The sequence below is a fragment of the Podarcis vaucheri genome (assembly GCF_965113315.1).
Source record: "Podarcis vaucheri genome assembly, chromosome: 9".
NCBI classification, from domain to species: Eukaryota; Metazoa; Chordata; class Lepidosauria; order Squamata; family Lacertidae; genus Podarcis; species Podarcis vaucheri.
In genome coordinates this window covers 39,958,707-39,982,711 of record NC_138767.1, presented here as the reverse complement: position 1 = coordinate 39,982,711, position 24,005 = coordinate 39,958,707, and the positions used below count along the sequence as shown (strand labels likewise).

The window sequence follows — 24,005 nt, the reverse complement described above, 5'->3', positions numbered from 1 at the left end:
GGCTGTGGTTTTGATTATTGATTGCACTTTCTAGTGACATATTTTAGATTGCCTTGTACAGTTGGCTTGCCTAGACCCAGCTCTTAGCCTCTTCCAATTTATCTGGATTTTGCACGACTTAGCTTTTTTGTTGAGGCTTCTACTCTGCAAGTAACTATTGGGTACAACCAGATGCCAAGCATCATTAAGATCAGGTGTTCATGGGTGCCATGTAGTTTATGGAGATGATATCAATTGCCTGGATGCACCCATGCTCTCTTCCTCCAGTTAGTCTTTGAAAAGTTGCTTGAAGGCTGTACATTTCAGAAAAGCCAACATTTTGTCATGTTGCTTTTTTTTAAAAGAAAAAGTTTGAAAACAAAATAGATGGAAAAGGGATTAGAAATCAAGAAAGGTCTATCATGAGAGTCAATGAATAATTTACAGGCCATGGGCTTTGAGGTGCGTCAGGTCAGCACAAATAATGCATTATGAAAAAGGAATTTCAGTTTGCTGTAAATCTGTCTGCCGCAGCAGCTTAAAATAAAACAGTTTTACCCATCTAAGGCAACATCAATTTGTTAGTCACTGCTTCATGTATCAAAGAGCATTCTGTGAAAATATCAATATCATTGGTTAATATAAATGAAATTAATTTTTAAAGCTGGGCTAAAGGTTGACATATGAAAAATTGCATTACTTTGCAGAAGAGAAATTTCTGTCTTCTAGTGAAATTTCAGGTCAGGAGGGCAAGTAATTTTCACAATCTTCAATGGGAACCAGTGAAATATGAACTTCATTGTCACCTAGCCCCAAAGCGATAAGATAAAATGAGCTGATACATCATTTGCTGTGGTTTTATCATCTCCTGCAGTAATTGGAAGAGAAAACATAAGAGCTTTTTTCCCAAATCGTCTTGCCTCCTTACTCAGATCTAAACCATTTTAGTGTGATCGATGCAAAGGTCACATAGCATTTATTTATTTATTTATTTTTAATTCTTTGTGCTTTCTAAGATGTCTATTGAAACATTAAAATAATGAATATGTTTAATTGAGTTTGTCATCCATGAAAGAAGAGAATGAGATTGTGTATCAGTCTGCAGTGGGAATAAGGGGCAAAAGGATGCTAGGATGCTAGATTCAGTAGTTACATGAATAAACATTTGACAATTAAACATTGTTTGAAATAAGAATGCAACTGATGTCTGGGATACCTTTCCTTTTTTTCATTAACATCACTGCCTTGCTCTATATATTAGATATGTTTAGGTGCCTATAAGGAAGAAACACATAAAAAAATTCCTTTCTCTCTTGTAAAGAAAAAGAGAATTAACAGATGTTATAGCGTACATACATAATTAAATATAAATTGCATGCACATTATAATGTGACTTTTCATAATGTTTGCATAGAATAAATGCTCTGCTGGTGGCATCATCAGATTTTAGAGAGAATACTCTATATTTCCCAGAGTATACTCTATATACTCTTTTATTCAAAATTGACGTTAAAAAATAACTTTAAAAGCACAGATTAAATATTCTGCTTCGGTATTCTTTAAATATGTAATGGATGGTGTTTTAATCACTTTTATTCTTTGAAAAATATGTTTGCTTCAATAATTTGTTTTTGAAATTTTGCTTCCAGTATTTAGTTCTTTGCTTTGCGGCTTACATTGCGTAGCAGATAAAAATGATGAAGTGATTTAGTTACTCATTTAGTTCTGTAAGCTATTTGCAGATTTAATTGCTCGTGTCCCCAAGATAACTAATAATTTAGCAAATATACTACAGATATAAGTCCCATTAAAATCGGTAGGAATTTCATTTCATGTGAAGACCATGGTGCTTGTAGCTTATACCTGTAACTGTTTTATTCTGTTGCTCCATTGGAATATTATGCTTTTTCATACTTAATCGTGACTTAGACTGCAGTCATATCTACTGAAAAGTAAGTCTTATTGAATCCAATGAGACTTACTCCTAGATAAGTGGAGCAGTGAGGGCAGCTATAGTCAGGTATCACCCAGTCAGACTAATTTATGCTCCAAGTATTCCCATTAAAATCACTGCTTAAGTTAGTCATACTTTTTATTTCAAAGGCTGTACTCTGAGTACAACTTAGTTCAATACTACTCACAATCTTTTTAGACAGCATTTGGAAAGTAAAACTAGGAGGAGTGTGATGGTCCCATGGGTCACTGGGTCAGTCACTCCTAACTCCCACTCACCTCCCCACAAAATATACCACTGCCACCACTTGTAAGGTTATGCTATTTGTTGACCTAAAATTAATAACCCCTCCTAAATTCAAAAGGACAAATTGCACATTTTCAGGAATAGACTAAAGAGATTTGGGACATTGTTTTGAAGTCTTAAGGCATATAGTCAGTAGATTACCACTTCAGAGCCTTTTTCATTAAAATAATACAGATATCTTTATCACTTTACTGCTTTCAAATGGTTAAACTGAAAATGCATACCTGTTTGATAAAAATATAAGAACAAAAGAAGGTGCAGCTTTTTAAGGACACCATAAGTAGCATACTCTGAATCAGTGTGTGTGTGTTCAGTATCTTTCAAACTAATATGCCTGGTGTGATAAGAGCGGAGCTGTGGTAATGATGCAGTTTCCATAGCAACTGGTTCATTGGAGGGCTAGACCTCTGTCTAGGGTGCTGTCAGTATGTGTGGAGTTTCCAAGAACAGAAAGTCCCAAAGAAGGTTTGCTTTCACCTAATCCAGTTTTAATTGAACTCCAGAGACTTTGAAGTGAATCTACAGACCAGGCAGATACTGTTCCAACGAGAAATGAAGGCACGTTTTAGTTAGGCCTCAGCTGCTTCTAAACTGATAACTTCTAATAGTTGATTCATCAGGAATTGTTCGATGATGCTTATTAGAGTTTCTGTGGTTGCATTTGGGGTCCTAATATAAATCTAGTTGTAATTCTTATCATAACCAAGTTTTGTCCATTTACTATGAGCTGTGAACTTTTCATCAGCCCTCTGTTTGCATTACTGTGTATTGCTAGAAAGATCAAGGAAATCATGGGTTTTAACTCTGGTGTTCAAAGAATAAGGGTTTTATTTGTTGATAAATTAATTCAGAATCCAAGGGGGCATATCCACTGCTGAAAGCAGCCCCATGTATTCTCTGACTCCTACCTTCCTTCTAACATCTTGTGATATAACATGCATGGCGAGGTGACACCCATTGCAGTCCCAGCTATGTTCTCCTCTAGTCAGTTTAATTAGCTTCAGCTTCCAGGAGCACAAGAGCTCAAGAATGCAATGATGTAATGTCATGCATTTTGTATTACTTGATATTGCTGAGGGAAAAAAAGATGAGAGGCCTAACATCCTCCTTAGTTTTGCCCTAAAAATCTCAGCACCATGATGAGTTCCAAATGCAGATTATGAAATGCAATGCGTGAAGGAGCTTTGCTGCTCGAAGGGTGGGGACTTGAAATCATACGTGGGTGTCCTTGGCAGGCGTTAGAAACTCATTGAATCCTGGCGTGTAACTCTAAAAAGTTTCATGCTTCTGTAAAAATTCTTAATGGTGTAAGCACTGACTCAGGTCAGTGCCTGGGATAAAAAGACTGTGTACTTCAGAGCAGAAATCTAGACCACAAGATAGAAATTATGTAAGCCAGTTTTGTTTTGTAGCGCAACAGCGGTGGCTTGTTTGGTGGTACAGAGCCACAGCAATAGCCTCCTGGCAGTAGCATCCATGCGGCTTACCAGGGCAGTGGGAGAGGCATCATCAAAGTCAGGGCTGTTGTGGTGTCACACTGGAAGAAGCAGCGGATTGCCAGGAGGCTATTGCTCTGGCTTCAGCCCATTGGGCAAGCTGGTCCTACTAATACTTATTTTAGTGTAAGTACTTACCCACAAGGTTATTACCCACAATAACTTGTCTCACAAACAAGTAATAAGAAATCTTAAAAAAAGGTGGCTTAGAAGCACTTTTAATAAACAGATAGCATGCCTCTATTTTTCACTTCGCTATAGATAATGCTGCCTTTGCTTATCTATATTAGGCAAACATTATTTCATGAAGGCTATATTAATAATAATGATAAACTGCTTCGTTGTTTCCTAAAATGAGTCTAGTATTCACTCATGGCTGCAAGAAGAGAGGAAGTTTTTGCTTCCATTTCAAATTAACTATATTTTAATGTTACGTCCAAACCACACTGTCATTAATCTTAACTATAGTTTATTGAAAGAAGCCAGCTTCCTAAGCCACAGTCTGAAGTTGGCTTGCTTCAGTATACCATAGTTAAGACCAACCACAGTTTGTCCAGGTTCAGACAAAGTACTAAACTGTGGGTAGTCAAAACTGGATGTGAAAACTTCAATTTCTCCCCATTGAGTTTGTCTACTACAAAAAGGGGACTAACCATTTTCTCCTCCATCTCTAAGAATGAGCTTTGTGCAGTCATGTGCATGAGGGAGGAAATTAAGCAGGAATCTACATTTAATAACAGTTTCTCATTATGGCAGAACCAAGAAACTATGGTTTCAAACAAGATAGCATATTAAACCACAGCTCAATATGTTGTCTTGTTTGGATACCATTAACCATAGTTCCTTAACCCTAACAATAAGAAACTGTAGCTAACTGATTTCCTGGATTGATTTCCTGCTTGTGAATTCTTATTCATATTTTAACTTGTTAAGACAATATGTGATAGTCATGCATGGCTAATATGTTTTGATGTCTGAATAGTTGCTTACATTGTTTTGAGTTGACTAAGTGCATCTCTTATCTTTCTTTAATTAGATACTTGCTTATACAGAAGGACTCCATGGGAAATGGCTGTTCTCAGAGATTCGATCAGTCTTTTCTCGGCGGTATCTCTTGCAAAACACAGCACTGGAAATCTTTATGGCAAACAGAGGTAATACTCTACCGGAAATAGTACTGGAAGGCTTGAAGTATCAGCCTGTTTGATTGGATGATGATGATGATGATTACTGCTATGGATTGTATTTTAAAATAGGAATCATTCTTAGTTTGGGCCCAGTTTTCCAATCTGTTAAGGTAATACTGAATCCCGATTCTGTCTTTTGCGGCATTAGCTACCCTTCCCAGTTTGCTGACATTTGCAAATTTGATGAGCATCCCCTCAGTTCCTTCATCCAAGTCATTTAGAAAGACAAAAATGGGCCGAGGACAGAACTCTGTGGCACTCCATTTCCTGCCTCTTACATGTGAATAGCCATTTCATCCTTTGGTTGTAGTGTTAGAAGGTTATATTGCTGAAGAACGCAATTAGTCCTCTTTTTCACTTCCCACTAGAAACTTGTATCATTAGTTTGTGTGTTCTAGGCTCAAGCTGCAATAATTGTTCCAGACTGATCTTATTTCTCCCCAGTTCCTTTTGCTTCTGTGCCACACTGAGCTAAGCCAAAGTTAGGCTTCATGTAGCTTCTAAACCAGGACTCATGGTCAAACTCTCTCCTCACTAAGTATGAGCTGCAGCCAAGATTTGTCCTTGTAAAGAAGCAAAAAGGACAGAGGAGAAAAGTAAAGCAGCTGTGAGCTGCTATCCAGGAGCCCATACATTCATGTGGTCTGGGTAAGCGATAATTTGGCTTACTTTTTCATGCAAGTCAGGCCATTATATCAGGGAAGTAACTTAAAGATATATGCATTGAATTTCCAGAGAACTGTTATTTTCATTATACCAAGAAACCCAGCATAATTGAAGTGAATAATGTATCAATTCTTTTTATCCACAGTTGCTGTCATGTTCAACTTTCCAGATCCTGCTACAGTAAAGAAAGTGGTTAATTGTCTACCTCGTGTTGGGATTGGTACTAGTTTTGGATTGCCCCAAACTAGGTATGAAGAATCCTCTGGCTCTAGGAAACAGAGCAAACAAGCATGATCTGAAACACAGGAAGGAAGTGGAAACAAGAAAAAGAGAGCAGTTTCCACTGCCTTGTTTCAGTAACACTGTCCTTTTCTTTGCTATCTTCAGAATGCCCTATGCAGGCACAATTGTCTTATGCTTACTGTCTACTAGGAAAATGAAATAATACTTAGAAGTTTGGATGATGCAGATATTAGCAGATAACATGATAATTGTAAGATGTGGAAAACTGGAATAGAATGAATAGTTGTTGGATAAAATCAGTGGTCTATGATCACAAAATGAAGGCTGAATTGGAAGGCATACATGTTGTTCTCAGTGCTGTATGTGATATGAGAATGAGGCAAAATACTGGTAGAAGGAAAAAGGCACACTCTGATTGTGATGGGCAGAAATTGTACCAGATCCAGAATTAAAAGACAGTGGCTGCTTTATAGTGAAGTGGCTGCTTTTCTGAAATGATCCCATGTATTAAAAGGGAATCACATGGAAAATTAACTACTAAGTTAAGGAGTGTGGCTTCTTTAGGCCTCCAAGATTTGAAAATTGTATTTAAATTCTGCAGCACTTGAAATTTGTGACAAATTAAAAGTGGATGTGAGGAGCTAGCAAGCAGTTTTGTCATTGTGGTATGGTGTTGTAGTTGATTGCCCACCTGCAGGTGAAGACTGGAGAATGCACTGGAGTGAAAGGCAAGGAGGCACCCGAGACCAGATGTTTTGCCTTGAAGCTGGGCTGGGATGCCTTGAGCCTGATCTTTCACTTTAACTCTCAGTTTGAGATTTGTGAAGATACTAGGACCATTGTGTGTAACTCTAAGGCATCTGAAGAGTGCGGTGAGAAACATCAAAAGTTGGAGTTCCCCTTCCAGCAAGGAGAAGAGACCAAGATATGTGTCTCATTTGAGGTCAAGGAGGTTGATAGCAAAGCTGTATAATGGGCTGGAACTTAAGTTCCCAATTTGGCTAGGGCTAGAAGAGCGCTTTTAGTACCTTTTTGTTGCTGGTGATCTTGATGTTACAGTTTTAATGTTAAAAAACTGTCAAGTTTAAATGATGCTCTTTAGCCCCATCAGTCTTGTATCAAGAAGGATAACTTATTAAAAGGAGAAGATGATATTTGGAGGGAATAAGTGGATGTGGCATGATTTCACAGTATCTTACATAACATAAAGATTTTATCTTTCAGGCGCATTTCTATGGCCAGTCCGCGTCAGATCTTTAAAGCATCAAATATGACCCAGCGATGGCAGCACAGAGAAATTTCAAATTTTGAATACCTCATGTTTCTAAACACTATAGCAGGTAATAATGGTTGTGCTTCCTAAAGGATAACTTGGACAAATAATTCATTTTTGCATAGTATGTTGCAGATATTAATAACAAGAATTCTGATGTTGCCTCTCAAAGAAGTATTGTTCATCTTGATCTCCAGGGCGTACTTACAATGATTTAAACCAGTACCCGGTATTTCCTTGGGTTATCACTAACTATGAATCAGAAGAACTGGACCTTACGCTTCCAAGCAACTTCAGAGATTTGTCAAAGGTATTTTTTTTTACGTGGCGTTTACATATTATTATATCAAATACATGATAATACTGTACGGTAGGTCTTAGTATTTTGTACATGTGTTTTTCATGTTTCTTGTCAGTAGATACTTGTCAGTTTGACAGTTCTGTAAGAGAATAGTGGTGGGCAGGACATTTTTTTCAGCCGGAACATGACAGAACTCAGTTCCTGCACCTCTTAGGTGGGTGCCATTGCCATTCTAAGAGAATGAGGGAGGTGTTCATGGTGAGTTCCGGCACCTCTTTCTAGCAAAATAGCACTGGGGGGACGGGGACGGACAAATGCTGCTACAAAATGTATTTTATGTATTCAAACAGTGTAGCCCAGCAACGTTGATTTGGATTCAAAAAAACATATATATAACTACAAAGTTGATATATTTAGGCTTAAAAGATTTCAGCTTCACTTGAAGACAAGGATGCACATGAGAGTAGACTAATGCTTTAAACAGTAAAAATAACCCCTCATGCCAGCCCTGCTAATTTTCTCCTGAAAGAATAGCAATTCATTCTAGAAGAGGAGGCAGGCCGCAGTTGGTGTGCAGTTCTATAGTACTGAGTGCCCCTGTACTGGTATTAAAGCCCCCAAACTTTCATAGTCAGTAGATGTTATGCATGTGGATATGAGTATAGAAATATGAACTCCTAATTTGTCTGTCTTCAGTAGAAGTTGAGTATAATACATGAAATTGCCTGCACAGGGAGTTGTATCCAAACCTGTATTAAAAACCAGGACCTGGTCCTAGAATGTATAAAATTATTATAGGTGTGCCTTTGTTGAACGTATATACCAAGTAACTTTTCTTTATTACTACCAAGTCTCCATTTGCCTGGGATTAAAAGAAAAAACTTCTTGGTCAAATGATGTCCCTGTTAACTTATCATACATTTCACATAAATTACGAAGTTTTTTGTAAAGGTTTCTTGTAAGAAGAAGTGAAGGAGGACGCTGGGCTTAATGGATCCCTAGATCTGATCTAATAGGGCTACTATTTGCAGGAGAGATGTAAGAAACTGGAGATACCCAAAGCAGAAAGGAGATCTGAAGCATCCATTCCCTGAAGTGTAAATCAAAGGCAGTTGCCTAAACTACCTATGGATTCAATATGGATTCAACTACCAGTAGATTGAATAAACCGGGTAGCTCTGTGGGTTAAATCACAGAGCCTAGGACTTGCCGATCAGAAGGTTGGCGGTTCGAATTCCCTCTATGGGGTGAGCTCCCGTTGCTTGGTCCCTGCTCCTGCCAACCTAGCAGTTCGAAAGCACGTCAAAGTGCAAGTAGATAAATAGGTACCACTCCAGCGGGAAGGTAAACGGCATTTCTGTGCACTGCTCTGGTTCGCCAGAAGTGGCTTAGTCATGCTGGCCACATGACCCGGAAGCTGTATGCCGGCTCCCTTGGCCAATAAAGCGAGATGAGCGCCGCAACCCCAGAGTTGGTCACGACTGGACCAACTTTATCTTTTAGTGTCTTCATAGCTAGCCTCAAAATAGGTTTTTTATATGTCAAATATACATAGTCTGTGATGCTCACTTGTTTCCTACAGCATCTCTCTCATGTCCAGAAAAAGCTGCACATCTGGCAGCACCAACTGAGTAAGAGATGAAATAAATAAAATGGCCTGCTAACCAATCACGTTGCTGATGCTGTTATGCCTAGCTAATGGCACTGTAATGTGTGTATACTGCTATTTTCGTCAGAGTTGTTTAACTTTTTGTAGGCTCTGTTGCTCCTTTCTAGCCATAACTGAAGTCACTCATTTATACCTCCATTTTACCATTTCCCTCTCCAGTCGTGATGCTTCGAAATGTAGCTGTGTTTCATTTCTAAGTACAAGGTGAGCTCCTTAGGATTCTAGCAAATCCTTCCAGAGGGTAAAATAAGATAAAGATTGTAAAACAGGTAGTGGAAATGCTTTAAGACCTGTAATGGTGAGCACACACAGAGAGAGAATCCTCCATTCTCACAGCTGAAAAATAAAAGTGCAAAGATTCTACTGGGCTACAGTACTTAAAATTTATGTTGTAGCTAAGCATACAGTTAAAAAAAAACACCCCAGGCTTTTGTATGCATTTTAACCTCTAGTGCATTATCTTAGCAACGTTTCTGTCTGAGTGTTGATTTATTGCTGCTGTTGTTCTCCAGGCGCTGTTTGTGTATTGAATTGAATGTTTGTGTCTTTGCAATCTGCATTTCACCTTATGATCCATTCTCTCTGCATTTAATTGCAGTTGATCAGACAGCACTTCTTTTATCTGCTGCATTTTAAGTGCGGTTTCCGATTAATGCTATCTTCTTGTCAGTGTCCATTTTTCAGGGTTTGGTCACTGTATGGAGTATTCAAGCTCCATCACCCATAACTGTGTTTTGTTCTTCCTGCTGAGCTCATATTCATTATCTGACCCAGTGTTAAATGAAATCAAGTTTGAAATCCTTAACACTGATACCGAATGCTAAGTCCCACTGAGCTCTATGGGATTTAGGGGGGAAGTGGGGCAGATTGATGCAGAAAAATTCAATCTCATATTTTATGTAACAAAAGTGAGTCAAATAATTTTTATTTTTGCTTTATGCATGGCATAACTAATCAATATTATAATAGCAATCAAAAGAAGCATTGAAGTTAGAAGACAATGAGAATATAATGACTTGAGTAAAAAATGGGTTTTGTATCATTCTGCCCCACCTAGGGGCACTTTGATACATTTGATGGGGCACTTTGATACAAAGCGTAAATTGTATGAGAAAGGTAATTATTTACAAAAAATTAATGAAAAAAACAATTTTTACTCTGAGAGATCATAATTAGCCATACAATTTGTTACTTAAAATCTAAATTATGTATCAAAGCTAACAGTGTTTCACACATATCATAGACTTGATGGCAGGCTTTCTTATCAAAACATCAAAACTTATACAGTGGTACCATGGGTTACATACGCTTCAGGTTACAGACTCTGCTAACCCAGAAATATTACCTCGGGTTAAGAACTTTGCTTCAGGTTGAGAACAGAAATTGTGCAGCCGCAGCGCAGCAGCAGTGGGAGGCCCCATTAGCTAAAGTGGTGCTTCAGGTTAAGAACAGTTTCAGGTTAAGAACAGACCTCCGGAATGAATTAAGTACTTAATCCGAGGTGTTGTTGTTTAGTCGTTTAATCGTGTCCGACTCTTCGTGACCCCATGGACCAGAGCACGCCAAGCACTTCTGTCTTCCACTGCCTCCTGCAGATTGGTCAAACTCATGCTGGTCGCATCGAGAACACTATCCAACCATCTCGTCCTCTGTTGTCCCCTTCTCCTTGTGCCCTCCAGCTTTCCCAACATCAGAGTCTTTTCCAGGGAGTCTTTCCTTCTCATAAGGTGGCCAAAGTATTGGAGCCTCAGCTTCACGATCTGTCCTTCCAGTGAGCACTCAGGGCTGATTTCCTTCAGAATAGATAGGTTTGATCTTGCAGTCCATGGGACTCTCAAGAGTCTCCTCCAGCACCATAATTCAAAAGCATCAATTCTTCGGCGATCAGCCTTCTTCATGGTAACCCGAGGTACTACTGTATTTATCTTTCCTCAAACACCTATCTACAGTATTTTTTTAAAAAATCTTTCAAAAAACTTAAAGAAGTGTAAGAACTCACATTAGGTAGTCAAAAAATAGTAATTTAAACAAAATGCTTATTAAAAATTAGATAATTACTTAAGCTTTAGCTTCTATTGCACATTATATCCACTTAAGTCAATAGAAAAAGTATAAAGAGATGATGTTTGAGATGTGCCCTTTGAGAAATTTGGTTTTGGCACCTGCAAAACAACATCCTTGAAATCAACGCTTGCCTTATCTTCTACGATGGAGAAGACAAGATCCTGGTTTTTCCCCTGAGATATGACACTTGATAATTGGTTGTTGATACCCATGGCGAATGGCCATAGTGGATGGAGCCAATACTAATCCAACACAACAGCCATCACATAAACAGAATAACTAGTTTAGAGATTTCATGCAAACTTGTATATTGGAGCACTATTGTACACTAGTGGGGCACTTTTATATGTATCAATGTGCCCCGTGTCTTAGTGTATCAAAGTAATCCAACGGACATTTTCAAAAAACTAACAGTTATTAATAAAACCACTGAAGTTATTTAAAAATCATGTGTAATCCTGATTACTGAGTGGAATGACTTACCTTTGGTATTTTTAAATCTTAACTAAATGACGTAAAACAGCATTGCAACACTTTTACATTTCACATATTTTTTTAGTTGCCTGCCCTAAAAACACACCTACACTCATCAAACGCCAACGGCTAACTGGCGGGCGGTGCGGTCGCAACTGTTGTACTCACACGTTTAGACACGTTTTAGTGATGTCACGGCACGAATAACGTTTCTCGATCTTGAAATACTGTTGGTGTATCAATCTGCCCCTTGCATCAATGTGACCCGCCTCCCCCTATGTCTGAGTTAGAGATGTGTAACTATCATTTATTTAAAGCAACAATCCAGAAGATACTATTTGCGAGGCTTATTAATGATGAATAGTGAGATTTTGGGAAAAGGTAAAAAACAAACAAAACCCCTTAAAGTATTGTTTAATATATTTATCTTTAATTTATGGAACAACTGTTGAAGATGTTTTACTTTACCAAAAATATACTGTGCCAAAACTTTATCTACTTCTTGCACTAGCAGTGTTTAACCATGTAATCTAGTATCATGCTTCTGTAGAATTCTGGAGCCTTTGCTATCAGGCAGGATAAAAGTCTAACTCTAAACAAAAAAAGGGGGGGGAGTAGAATGAGAGCTAACACTATTTAATGAAAGATTGACATGAACTTTTAAAAAATCAGCTTTAGGGTAGAGGTGCAGTTTAATAGTTTCCAGAGTCTATATGTCTTATTTAAATAAAACCCCAGAATACCTTGATCCTATGAACCTCACACTTGCATGCAGCTTTTACATGCTTTGTTTAGTGGCAGCATGCCTGCAGAAGCTTCTTTCACTGTCCTGTACAGCTTTCAGAAATAGTTTCCAATGCAACACTGTGGGGGAACAGAATGGAAATTCGCCCTAGTGCATATTTCACAGGGCTAGAGCTTCCAATTGTAGTTTCAGTCCTTAAAATCTGAAAACAAGGATCTTTGCTTGATATGTAGAATTTTAACATTTTGTTTACTTACTTCAAAACTAACATACCACACATGGTCCAAGTGCATTCAGTGTTCTTAATTTGGTTAAAGTCGTTATAGTTTGTGTAAAACATTACTTCTCCAGTTTAGCTAGTGCATATTCAAAGATCTCTTCATAGGACTATTTAAATAAATTGCTTTTCAAAAAATGCACTTATAGAACCTCTACGGCTTAGGTGTATTTTTAAGGTATTAAATCAAATCAGGAGTATGAAGTGATAACAGTAATAGCAACACACCATGTCTTCAGTGTACACAACAAAATACCCATGGGCTTGATAAAAATGCTTATCACAATCCATTGGTTATACTTGTCAGTCAGATAAAAGCAGCAGCTACAAATAGTTGTCTGAGCCATGAACAAGGCATATGACCCTTAAGCAACCCAACCATGGGCTACTTATCTGTGCTCCTTTGCCACAATAATAATAATAAAATATAAAAAAACTGTAAAGATATTTACATTTAAAACTAAATATGCTGTATTATAAGAGTGATTAGAATTGTTAGGTTAGTGTCTGTGTTGTGCACACGTCATGGGTATTATCCCAAAGCCACTGCTATTTTGTGACACTATAAAATATGATTTATTGTGTGGAATAGGCTGAGACTATGTGAATAGGATTTGAACAGTAGAAAAATGAACACATGTTAGATGAAAAGTAATTTTAATTCAGTGTCTTTCATTAATTAAAAACACATTTTCAGTAGATAGAAAGTCATAGATCCATTAGGCTGAATCCTTCTACAGTAATTGAAAATGAGAGGAACCTTTCTCTCTTCCTAGAAGAATTTCCCACAGAACTCTAGGAATAGTTTTCTACAAGTGCATCATGACCACTTTTGAATGGGCCAAATACTGAAGAATACATGCTGTATCTGTATGTGCTCTGTACATGTTGCAACACTTTTGAAGTCCATGTTGGTTGATGTGGGCAAGTTTTCCCTCTTCTTTACTGTGTCCCTGGCCTACAACCCCATAAAGCTCCATGGAAGCCACTGAGAATAGCATAACATCACAAGGTGGATTGTTGTTGTTTGGTTTGGACACATTAGCTATGACAAAAAACAAGAGTCTATCCCCCCCCCTTTTTTTTTGGATCTGTGTATACAATAATAACCCTACTAATAATGCTCAGATGGTGCTGATGATACTAATATGGGACAAAAAACACTGTAGTACCTAAGGGACTAACTAGCTTGTTGAAAAATTTCGTGTTTCCCCATGTATGAAACAGACTGAGAAAGCTATAGATAAAGCAGGGTTAGCCGAGCTGTGGTCCTCCAGATGTTGCTGGATTCCAGCGCCCATCATCCCTGACAATTGACCATGTTGGCTCGGCTGATGGGATTTGGATTGCATCCTTGATATTCATTAATCCCCAAGCTACCTAAGTGTGTGAAAGAGATTGGAGGAGAGAGAAATAATGAAAGAGTGAAAACTTGGGCAAAATTTTATGTCTTCACAGGATGTCTGAAGCAACTATTTGATAATGTTTCACATATGGCATTGTCCAATGCAGGGGCAAAGGCAGAAAATACCATATTGTTTTTGTCAACGCCCTGCTGATATTCTGTAAGCAATTTCCCAGATAGCCTAAGTGACCTTATGGGTCTATACAAGAGCAGGTAGTCTTTCAGGTAACCTGGTCTCAGTTTGTTAAGGGCTTTATACAGTGGTGCCTCGCAAGACAAAATTAATTTGTTACGCAAGTCTTTTCGTCTTGCGATGTTTTTTGTCTTGTGAAGCACGGTCCGTCGCAACTGCGCCTCTTCAAGCGGCTTTAAGAAAAAAGTGCAAGATGTTTTCGTCTTGCGAAGCAAGCCCATAGGGAAATTCATCTAGCGAAGCAACGCAAAAACTGAAAAACCCTTTCGTCTAGCGAGTTTTTCGTCTTGCGAGGCATTCGTCTTGCGGGGCACCACTGTGTATTAGTAACAAGACCTTGAATATAGCCCAGTAGCTGAGTGACTATATGTGGGGTGGGTGGGTGTGCACGCGCGCGCGCGCGCACACACACACACACACACACACTGTATACAGAATCTATATAACAGCTTAATTTCTTTGTGACTAATAATTTTCTCCTCCTGTTGAGTGGACTCGAACCACCCTTTTTATCATTCCTGTGCAGTTTAAGCTTTAAACCTTATCCTGTAGTTGTAGACTAGTTAGGTTTTGTGTTCAAGTTGGCCTAGTATAGCACGGTGCCACTTTTCAAAAAATATGCTAATGGAGAAAAAACTTTCTAGACAATTATTCTATAATGGCACAGTTCCCTAGAATTAACATCTCCCTGCTAGATGTCTCTCTTTAATATGTCCCCTGAAAAAAAATCTCCCTTAGTTCTTCCCTCAGGTGGTCAAGGCTATTGTGGTAACACCTAGCACCAGCACAGGCTTAGTTCATTTAAAATGCAAATGAGTTGCAGGGCCAGAGACAAAGGACAAGGTGTGCCTATATTCTATGTTTAGAAATCAACCATGCTAGCCGTTGAAACTTAGTTACACTCACTGATGAGACAGCATTCTTCACTATGTCTGAGTTTAGCAGGTGCAGGGAAAGGGACATGATATGCACAGCTCTGTTTTCCAACAAATGTCACTCTCTGTCTCCCCTCCTCAAAAAGAAAGAAAGAAAGAAAGAAAGAAAAAGAAAGAAAAGAAAAAAGCATTTTCTGTCTCGGGCAACTTCCTCACTCTGCCTAATTGTAGGGCCAGCCTTACAACATTGGTTTTTTAATCAGAATTTGAAACCAGCTTTGAGGCTGTTTTAAAACACCTGGTTAGCCCTGTATCCAATCATGGCTAGCCTCAGGTGGTGTTGATGTAGGCCTTAATGATTACTGGGGAGGGAAGAGGTTGTAGGAGAGGAGCCCAAACCTGATTGCCATTTCCAAGTCCTAAGGATAAGGGAACAGAGAAGCTACACCCATCCCAGTCTCACCATTAGATAGTGTGATTCAGCCACCTCACTTTGGGTATCATGAAATGGCAGCATATTGTTAGTTTATTCATTTTATTATTGTGGTATCTCCCAGAAAGAGATGTCAGTGGGATTGTAGATGTGCTGGTTGTAGTTAGAAGGTTTTGAATAGCTCATGGATATGACTTCGTTGGATTTTCTTTTATAACACCTGCAGAATATGTAAGTAACATGCTTATCTTCTGCCTGGATTTCTCAGTTAAAACTCTTGGATCTCTTATAGCAGCATCTAACCATTTAATTCTGTTGCCCTTATTGCTAAGCCCATTGCTGCAGTAAGTAAGATGTATTGTATTACTGTAGGTCAAAGGACTGCTCATTTTCCTGTGAATGTCATTTCTTCTGTGTGGGCCAGTGAGCAGCTCTTGGCACTCAGTTTCCATAAGCACATTTATGGCTGATGCATCACGACTGGGAATTTCCTAGCTTTGGCATCCATATTAAAATAATGCCTCTTCAAAGCCAATTAAGTAGAACAGTAGTTACCAGCTCATTTCAGAGTGTGATAGTAAACATAAATTGAACATTTTATATAAGAGGATAAAAAGAGAATTTTAGAAGTGTTTTTTGCCTCGAATGTTTGATAATTAGTTAACTATTAGCAAGGCCTCATAGCAGTTGTCAGGAAAATATGGGTCACTATGGTAGAATGTATTAGCCCAATACATTGTCTCCATTTTATTATGAAGCTGCTGAGGAAGCCGTGATATACAGCACTGTCATTACAGATCTATTGTTACAGGGGTTCCACAGTCTTCTGTGTACTGCCATTAATTTATAGCAGTAAACAATATGTAGCCTTCCGACTGCAGCAAAGCAGAATCTTTTAATGAGGTGGATGTTATTACCACAATAAATCAGTGCATTTGTGTAATGTATAATTCAATGTGTGTATTCCCTCTGTAACTTCTCTGAGTAAGCTGATAGTGTATCATTGTCAGTACACAACTCCATAGTTCTTTATTTGTAAGCCTTTCTCCCACATTTGGTGTGTGTGTGTGTGTGTATGGCTTGCAAATAAACATGACATGCCTTGATGGTTGTCCTGTTGCCAGGTTTCAGAAACCAAGTGTAGCAAAAAAAGAAGAAGGGGGGGGGGGTTAGTTTAAAAATCAATACTGTGCATTCTGTCTGTATGGATCTCCACATGATACCTTTTATTTCTTTTTTCAAAAGAGAATTAAATCAATTCTAATTGGTTTTAGCTTTATATTCGGTGAATGTAATTCTATAAGTATTGATCTGTGGTGGTCTTATTTGTAGAATAATAAAAGCAAGAGCAGCAAAAAAACGTATTTTTGAAAGCTTAATGCCATACAAACACCGTATTGTTTACATTGTTACTAAATATAATTTATTTACCAATGATCTTTTTGTCTTCCTTTTTAAAGCAAAAGAAAGCATGGCTGAATAGTGTCACAAAGCAAAAGATGAAGTAGATTCCATAATGGTTCTTTGACAAATGCAATAGTTTACATCAGACTAAACTTAATTCTTCCTTGGAATGTTTTCTGCTGCAGATAAAAACCCTTTTATATAGCAACCACTTCTTTTAAAAACTAATATTTCAAATTAGAAAACTTCCAGTGGTTAATGACATTTTTTTTATTGGTCAAGAAAGGAGAAGAAAGATATGTACCAACAAAAGCAAAACGAAGTACAGTTCCATTGATAAGTAACAATATAAATGATAGTATGTCAGTCTATTTCTATTAACAATGTTGTCATCTACAAAAGTAACAAGGGAACAAGAATTCCATAAATGCTTCTAGTTTTCTAAAACTAATTTCTGCTAGTCTCTGGTGAATCAATTCCCCCCCAATGAAAATTACGTCCCAAAGATGGATAAGTAGTACATATTTGGGGTAGATATTTGATATGTGGCCCTTCCCCCCACTACCTTGAGCCCAAGATGGAGTCTAGTGAAGAATTATATCTCTCAACTCCCAACTCCCCACAACTTAAATTCAGTTCTGTATTCATAAATTGCAGGTTGGGAAGGAAAATGTTAATTACAGGTAATTGGTATCTTATCCATATTTTACTACTTATGAGATTGCAGCTTTGTGTGCTTGGGTGGGAAATGATTATTTAAAGAAATAATATAGTAAATGGGAAGGGCTGGTGGAAAGAAGGGGCAATGGGTGGTCCGTGTCCAGCAACACCCCCACTCCCTACACACACACCCTTCTCTTCCTTTCTGTGGGGCTGGCTTAGAAACAGCGACTCACCCAAATGTTGTCCCCTCAGGGACCGGAGCAGCAGCATCTCCAGGAAGGAGCCAAGCAGCAGCTGTTAAGAAACCTGGTATTGTAAGCAAGCTGGAGGGCTAACAGCTCTCTCTCTTAACAGCTCTTAGCTTTGGGTTTTCCATATTCAAAAAGAACATGGGCCCGATCAAGTAAAACAATAGAAATACTTAACTGACCAATCACATCGGTTCTGCCCCCCCTAACAAAAGTCCCCCAAAAATCCTGGACACGCTCATGAAAGGGAACAAGAAAAAAAAAGGAAGTAGAGGGAGATGGGGGGAAGAGAGGTTCTAAGAGAAAGAAAGGTTTGTGGGTTTGCAGGGAGAGAAGAGAAAGAGTAATAGGAGTCATAGAATTGAAAGGGACCACACAGTGATTGGGTGGGAATGATCCATGCTATTGAATGCATTCAGATCTTGCCAAGGGAAGCAGTTCCACTTGTGTTTGCAGTATGTATGTGAGACACTTGGCAATAATTACTTCATGCATTGCTGCCTTCTGCGAAGTTTGTATTAGAGGATGATTTAAAATAATTCCTAGTGGAAGTAAGAAGATTGTACAGGTACATCTGGGTTGGAAAAGGTCACTTACCTCCCTCTTATTATGCTTACTTGCATCCAAATTCAAAACCATTTGATTTATTATTCTTGTTATTGTTATCATAGTAATAATAATAATGTACTATGTGTTTAATTTTGACTAGTAATTAAGTGGAAGACAACAAATGTCAATGTTATAATGTGACGAGTATGTTTCTTTTTCTCACCCATAGCCTATTGGGGCTCTGAATCCCAAAAGAGCTGCATTCTTTGCTGACCGCCATGAAACATGGGAAGATGATCAAGTTCCAAAGTTTCATTATGGCACTCACTATTCAACAGCAAGTTTTACACTCACCTGGTTGTTAAGAATTGTAAGTAGACTTTGAAAGAGTTTTCTTTGAAATTTGTAAGGGAAGTTGTAACTGAGCATTGATTTTTCAAATCGAAAAGGGGTGGCAGCAACAGAGATTTTGAAAATTGATTAAAATCAATGGGTTCAGTCCAAAGAACTTTCACATATGACGGTAGCAGTTGGAGGCTGACCTCCCCCTGCCCTTTAACCCTCCAGAGCACCCAAAAAATGCTTGGACAAGGGTCAGCAGACCCGCTAAGTCCACTGGTATTGGATATTGGTTCAGGGGACTAAGGGAAAGGAGTGTTTGTGGGAAATCAGGCAGAGGCACTTTGTACATGTGGAGACGAAGGTTCCACCACCTGCATTTTGCATATTTCCTCTTCCTTCTCAACCCTCCAGTCCACAACCCATGCCCCTCAGCAAGGTTCCACAACTGTCTGGTGGCATTTTATTTGGAGGGAGGCCTTGCAAGGAGATGAGGGATCTGGAAATCCAGATTCTGCCTGTGACTACCCACTAGCGAACTCTGGACTCACCCCATGTCTAATTGTTGCCTATCAGAACTACAATTACTTCAAAATACAGTGGACGCTCGGGTTGCGAATGTGATCCGTGCTGGATGCATATTCACAACCTGCAGCGTTCACAACCCGCGTCTGCGCATCTGCACACATGTGGGTTGCGATTCAGCGCTAATGCGCATGTGCAAAGCACGATTTAGTGCTTCTGCTCATGCACGACTGCTGAAACCCAGAAGAACCCTAACCCGTTCCTGTACTTCCGGGTTTCGGTAGTCCGCAACCCGAAAAAACACAACCTGAAGCGGACGCAACATGAGGTATGACTGTCATAGCAATATGTTTTTAAAGTTGGTTTCTCTCTATATGTTTCTTTTAGTTTAGAATTACTTTTTGCATGCAAGTTGTTGTTGTTTTTAATGAAACATAATCTGACCACTTATGGCAGATTTCATGTGAATCACTGATATGTAAAATAAGCTTTTAAGATGCAGTCTAGAAATAGAATTGCCCCTTTTCAAGTAATATTGTAATATGTTTACAAATAGTGTTTCAGATGGTCAGACATCTAATATTTATGAAACAGGCCACGTTTCTTTAAAATAAACTGGAATGATGATTTATCTGATAGAAACTAATTTCTTTGGGAAAGCATTAGCAGCACATCATTAATTAAACCTTGTTACATTGGTACAAGCAGACATAAATCCTTGAAGTAATTTATGGTACTTTGCTAATTTCAAGCAATTATCCACTAATATGCGCTTAAGTGTCCTCTGACTAGGAGGAGGTTTTTCAATTGCTCAAACATTTTTCTTTCCTTAATTGTGAACTGTAAAGTTGCACATTCTGATGTTATAGTCATAGGAAAGTTTTGACTCTGGATAATATTTAGGATCCAGAGAGCCCCATAATTAGTTCCATGCACCCCAAAGATCTGCTTTTATTGAACATAATTCTTGCCCCTGCACCTCCAGAGCTAAATGCGAGCTACTTTGGAAACTGGGGGAAATTTCAAAAACAGTTTGCAAAGAGTTACGGTGGGGAAGGGCTTGCTGTTTAAATAAAATAATTCAGAATATCTCAAGGCCACCTGAAAGCTCAGACAGCCCCTTGGATCCTAGTATATATGCATATATAAGTCTAATGAATTAAATGAGTTAGATCCAGGCTTCAACTTTCATTGACAGAAAGGCTTCTGCCATTATGAAACACTTCCTCTTTTTAATCACCTGAATAAACGTGCTCCTAGCTATAGTATCCGTTGTTTAAAAGGCATTGAAATACAGTGATATAAAATGTAAGTGAATTTGGGTACCTGTGTTTTTCACTGATTGTTTTGATCTGTAGAATGAGTTATTTTAGGAAAACAAAACATATCTTACCACGTTGTTGTTTTTCTTTTACTCTCCACAAAAATAAAACCTGGTAATAACCTTTAGTGTTTCATTCTAATTGAGAATTGGCAAAATATATTTCAGCTTCTGTTTCTCTCTTCTCAGGAACCTTTTACAACATTTTTCCTAAACTTGCAAGGGGGCAAATTTGACCATGCAGATAGAACTTTTTCATCAATTTCAAGGGCATGGCGCAATAGTCAACGGGACACCTCTGATATCAAGGTAAACTTCAGTGACAATTCTTCACTTCCTATAGTGAGCTTTCATATGGATGATGTTCTGTTAATATAGCACCATCAAAGTGCACACTGCTTTACAGACTACAAAGGGATTGGTTCCTGTGTTGGAGAGCTTAGCAGTCTAAGATTTAACAGAAGGGCAACAGTGGGAAATGAAGGGAAGTGGAGGCAAGTAGTTTGTTACACAAGGGAGGGTAACTAGAGTGTGTCAAATGTTCTTGGACTAATACTGAATGATTTTGAATCTATTAGATTTGCTAGGCATATAACCTTTAAGAAGCTGCAAAGATTACAGAAATAAATTCACTTAGTATTATGGGCTGATGGTGACTCTGAAGTCTGCTAAAAACTGTGTGCTATTTTACAGCATTGATGTAACTATGCACCCCCAGCTCCTGAACGTATATACACTATTATATTCAACATACTGCATGCTGAGGTCAGAGATCAAGGACCACTAATGTATGCTTTCAAAAATATGAGCAGAGACAGACTTTTGCCGAAAAGGCCTATCAAATCAGATTGATGTGTCTCTGAACTCTAATATTATTTGCCAAAGGGGCAAAGTAACCACAGACTAACTTGGCTTTCTTAGTGTACTGCTATCCCCACCCCCGCCCTCTTTCCATAAAAGAATAAGATGGTCACTTTGAAGGAGAAGAGACACCCATCTACTTATAGGATAAGTAGGATCTAGGAAGCTAATCAAAAACTTAAATTGTAAGACCCAGTAAAGCTTTAATCTTATAAAGTTGAAGCCCATAGTATTTAACTAATCCTCTATAAGTAACTTAAATTAATATTTGTTGGTATGAAATAGAAAAAAAGAAGATTATTATTAAAAATGGTTAGTACTGGTCAGGATGCAAACAACTATAAAGCTAGTTCCATAGTCCAAAGCACTTCACCTGCATACATAGGAAATGGCTTTTGGCATCCCTCTGGGCTTGTCACCAATGTGGAAAGGGAAGTTTGTATGGGCCAGAAAGGTGGGACAAGCTGTCAAGGAATGGCCTTGTAGCCCTGCAAGGCCTCCAGTCTTATAGTCCAAAATCTTACATGATGCTGGGACTTCACTTAGTGTTGGGTTCATTTTTGAGAACTCTATGTTCAAAATGTTTTTTTAGCCCACCTAACTTAATGCATTTCATTACATGGTTGACTATCTATAGTAAAAACGTTGTGGGAGATGTAACCATTTGACATTCTGTTTGACACTTGGCATATTATAGGTTCCAAATTAAATTACTTGTTTTTACTGACTATGTACTCCAAAATTACTATGTAAACTTAAGTTTAATTCTGTTCCAATCTGCAAAGTATTTAGCTGCTCACCTATGTGATTAGAATAAATATATTTTATTTATGAATCTTTGTTTGCCATACCAGTATATACTAATAGTTTCATAATAAGTATCATTCCTTTCTCACCTCAGAAAACAGATACATTAAAAACACACACCACTATGTTCTCTTAGGACCTATTTTCTTTACTGCACCTTAATTTGATTATGTGAAGCTGAACTAATGAATAATTTAAAAAATCATGATAACCAAATAAACAGTGATGATAATGTCTGTGTGGCATTTATCCAGCATTTTTAACATATAAGCAAAGAAACATTCTATAATTTAAAATAATCTTTAATGTATTCAATACATTTGGTTTTGCCATGTAGCTTATAACCATGGCAAGTAATGCAAAAATGCAATTGCTTTTCAAATGATATGCACTATCCTTAAATCATAAACTGATTTTGAATGGCTGAAGGCTGATTTAGTATATACAACAGTAGCTTTAAATTACCCTTTTGTGCATTAATTTGCAGTGTCCGTTATATGGCTTGTTTCGTCTGAAAGATAAGACATTTACTTTAAAAAACAAAATGGCAGTGCAGTGAGGATACAGTGATAAGCAAATTTCAACTAGGAATGATTTGTTACGAGATAAACAAAATCATAACTGTCTCTCAAAGATTCAAATAAAATCCTTCTTAGCAATTAGTGCCCTTATTTTCCTGGAACAGAGAAACAGGGGGTGAAATGCACTCTGGTTTGCCCTGATGCCTCCATCCCAGACCATCCAGTGGGCAGGGCTAGGAACACTAGTCAATGTTGATCCCCAGTGTTCTTTATTCCTCTGGACGCGGGTGGCGCTGTGGGTTAAACCACAGAGCCTAGGACTTGCCGATCAGAAGGTCAGCGGTTCGAATCCCCGAGACGGGGTGAACTCCCGTTGCTCGGTCCCTGCTGCTGCCAACCTAGCAGTTCGAAAGCAAGTCAAAGTGCAAGTTGATAAACAGGTACTGCTCCAGCAGGAAGGTAAATGGCGTTTCCGTGCGCTGCTCTGGTTTGCCAGAAGCGGCTTAGTCATGCTGGCCACATGACCCAGAAGCTGTACACCGGCTCCCTCGGCGAGATGAGCGCCGCAACCCCAGAGTTGGCCACAACTGGACCTAATGGTCAGGGGTCCCTTTACCTTTACCTCCAACATCAGGCACAATTCAGCACCCTCCCAAGGCTGAGAAAATTAGTCAGTATTTTCTAGTTTCAATTGTGTGCTTCCTGCATGCTTGCAGCAGAGTCCAAGGCTTAAGCCTGATGCCTATACCACTGTCAGGCTTAACAAGATAAGCATGAACAAGAGAAGGTGCAGGGGAGACTTACTGAGTCAGGTGACAGGCTAGTGCTGTTGAACATTGTCTAAAGTTGCAGAGGTCTGAGCATGACTCAAAAGGATTTCAGAACACCTGAATTGCTGAAATTTGAGATCCACTGATCACTATTTCTGAGATCCAGTGGCATCACCATTAATGATGCTAATTTGGTAAGTGTCAGAGTATGCATACACAAATGGTTTTAAAGCCTGCCTTTGACATCGAGTAAATTCACCTGAATTCAGCCAGTTCCCATACAACTTTGTTCAGAAGAAAAGATGACTGTCCTTATTTGCTATATGATCCATCAGATGAAAATTATCTGCAGTAAAAGTCAAATTGTAGTTAACTGTGTCAAAGTTCACATCTGTCAAATATTTTAAAGGTATTTTGGGAAAGTAAAAAATATGCTTTACATTCTACACAACTATGG

At 38.5% G+C, this 24,005-nt stretch overlaps 1 protein-coding gene across 4 annotated transcripts in view; it reads left to right on the top strand.

Moving 5' to 3' along the window:
• The window catches only part of LRBA (LPS responsive beige-like anchor protein), a 359,890-nt gene that overhangs the window by 251,788 nt on the left and 84,097 nt on the right, over positions 1 to 24,005 (top strand). For all 4 annotated transcript variants that reach the window (XR_014223382.1, XM_082237533.1, XM_082237532.1 and 1 more), the window contains exons 41-46: positions 4,772 to 4,889; positions 5,734 to 5,836; positions 7,056 to 7,171; positions 7,302 to 7,414; positions 18,634 to 18,774; positions 20,779 to 20,898. Coding sequence is in view for 3 of the 4 variants with exons in the window: in XM_082237533.1 (XP_082093659.1) it covers positions 4,772 to 4,889; positions 5,734 to 5,836; positions 7,056 to 7,171; positions 7,302 to 7,414; positions 18,634 to 18,774; positions 20,779 to 20,898 (711 nt within the window). In the remaining variant the exon portion in view is untranslated. The remainder of the gene's footprint in view (positions 1 to 4,771; positions 4,890 to 5,733; positions 5,837 to 7,055; positions 7,172 to 7,301; positions 7,415 to 18,633; positions 18,775 to 20,778; positions 20,899 to 24,005) is intronic.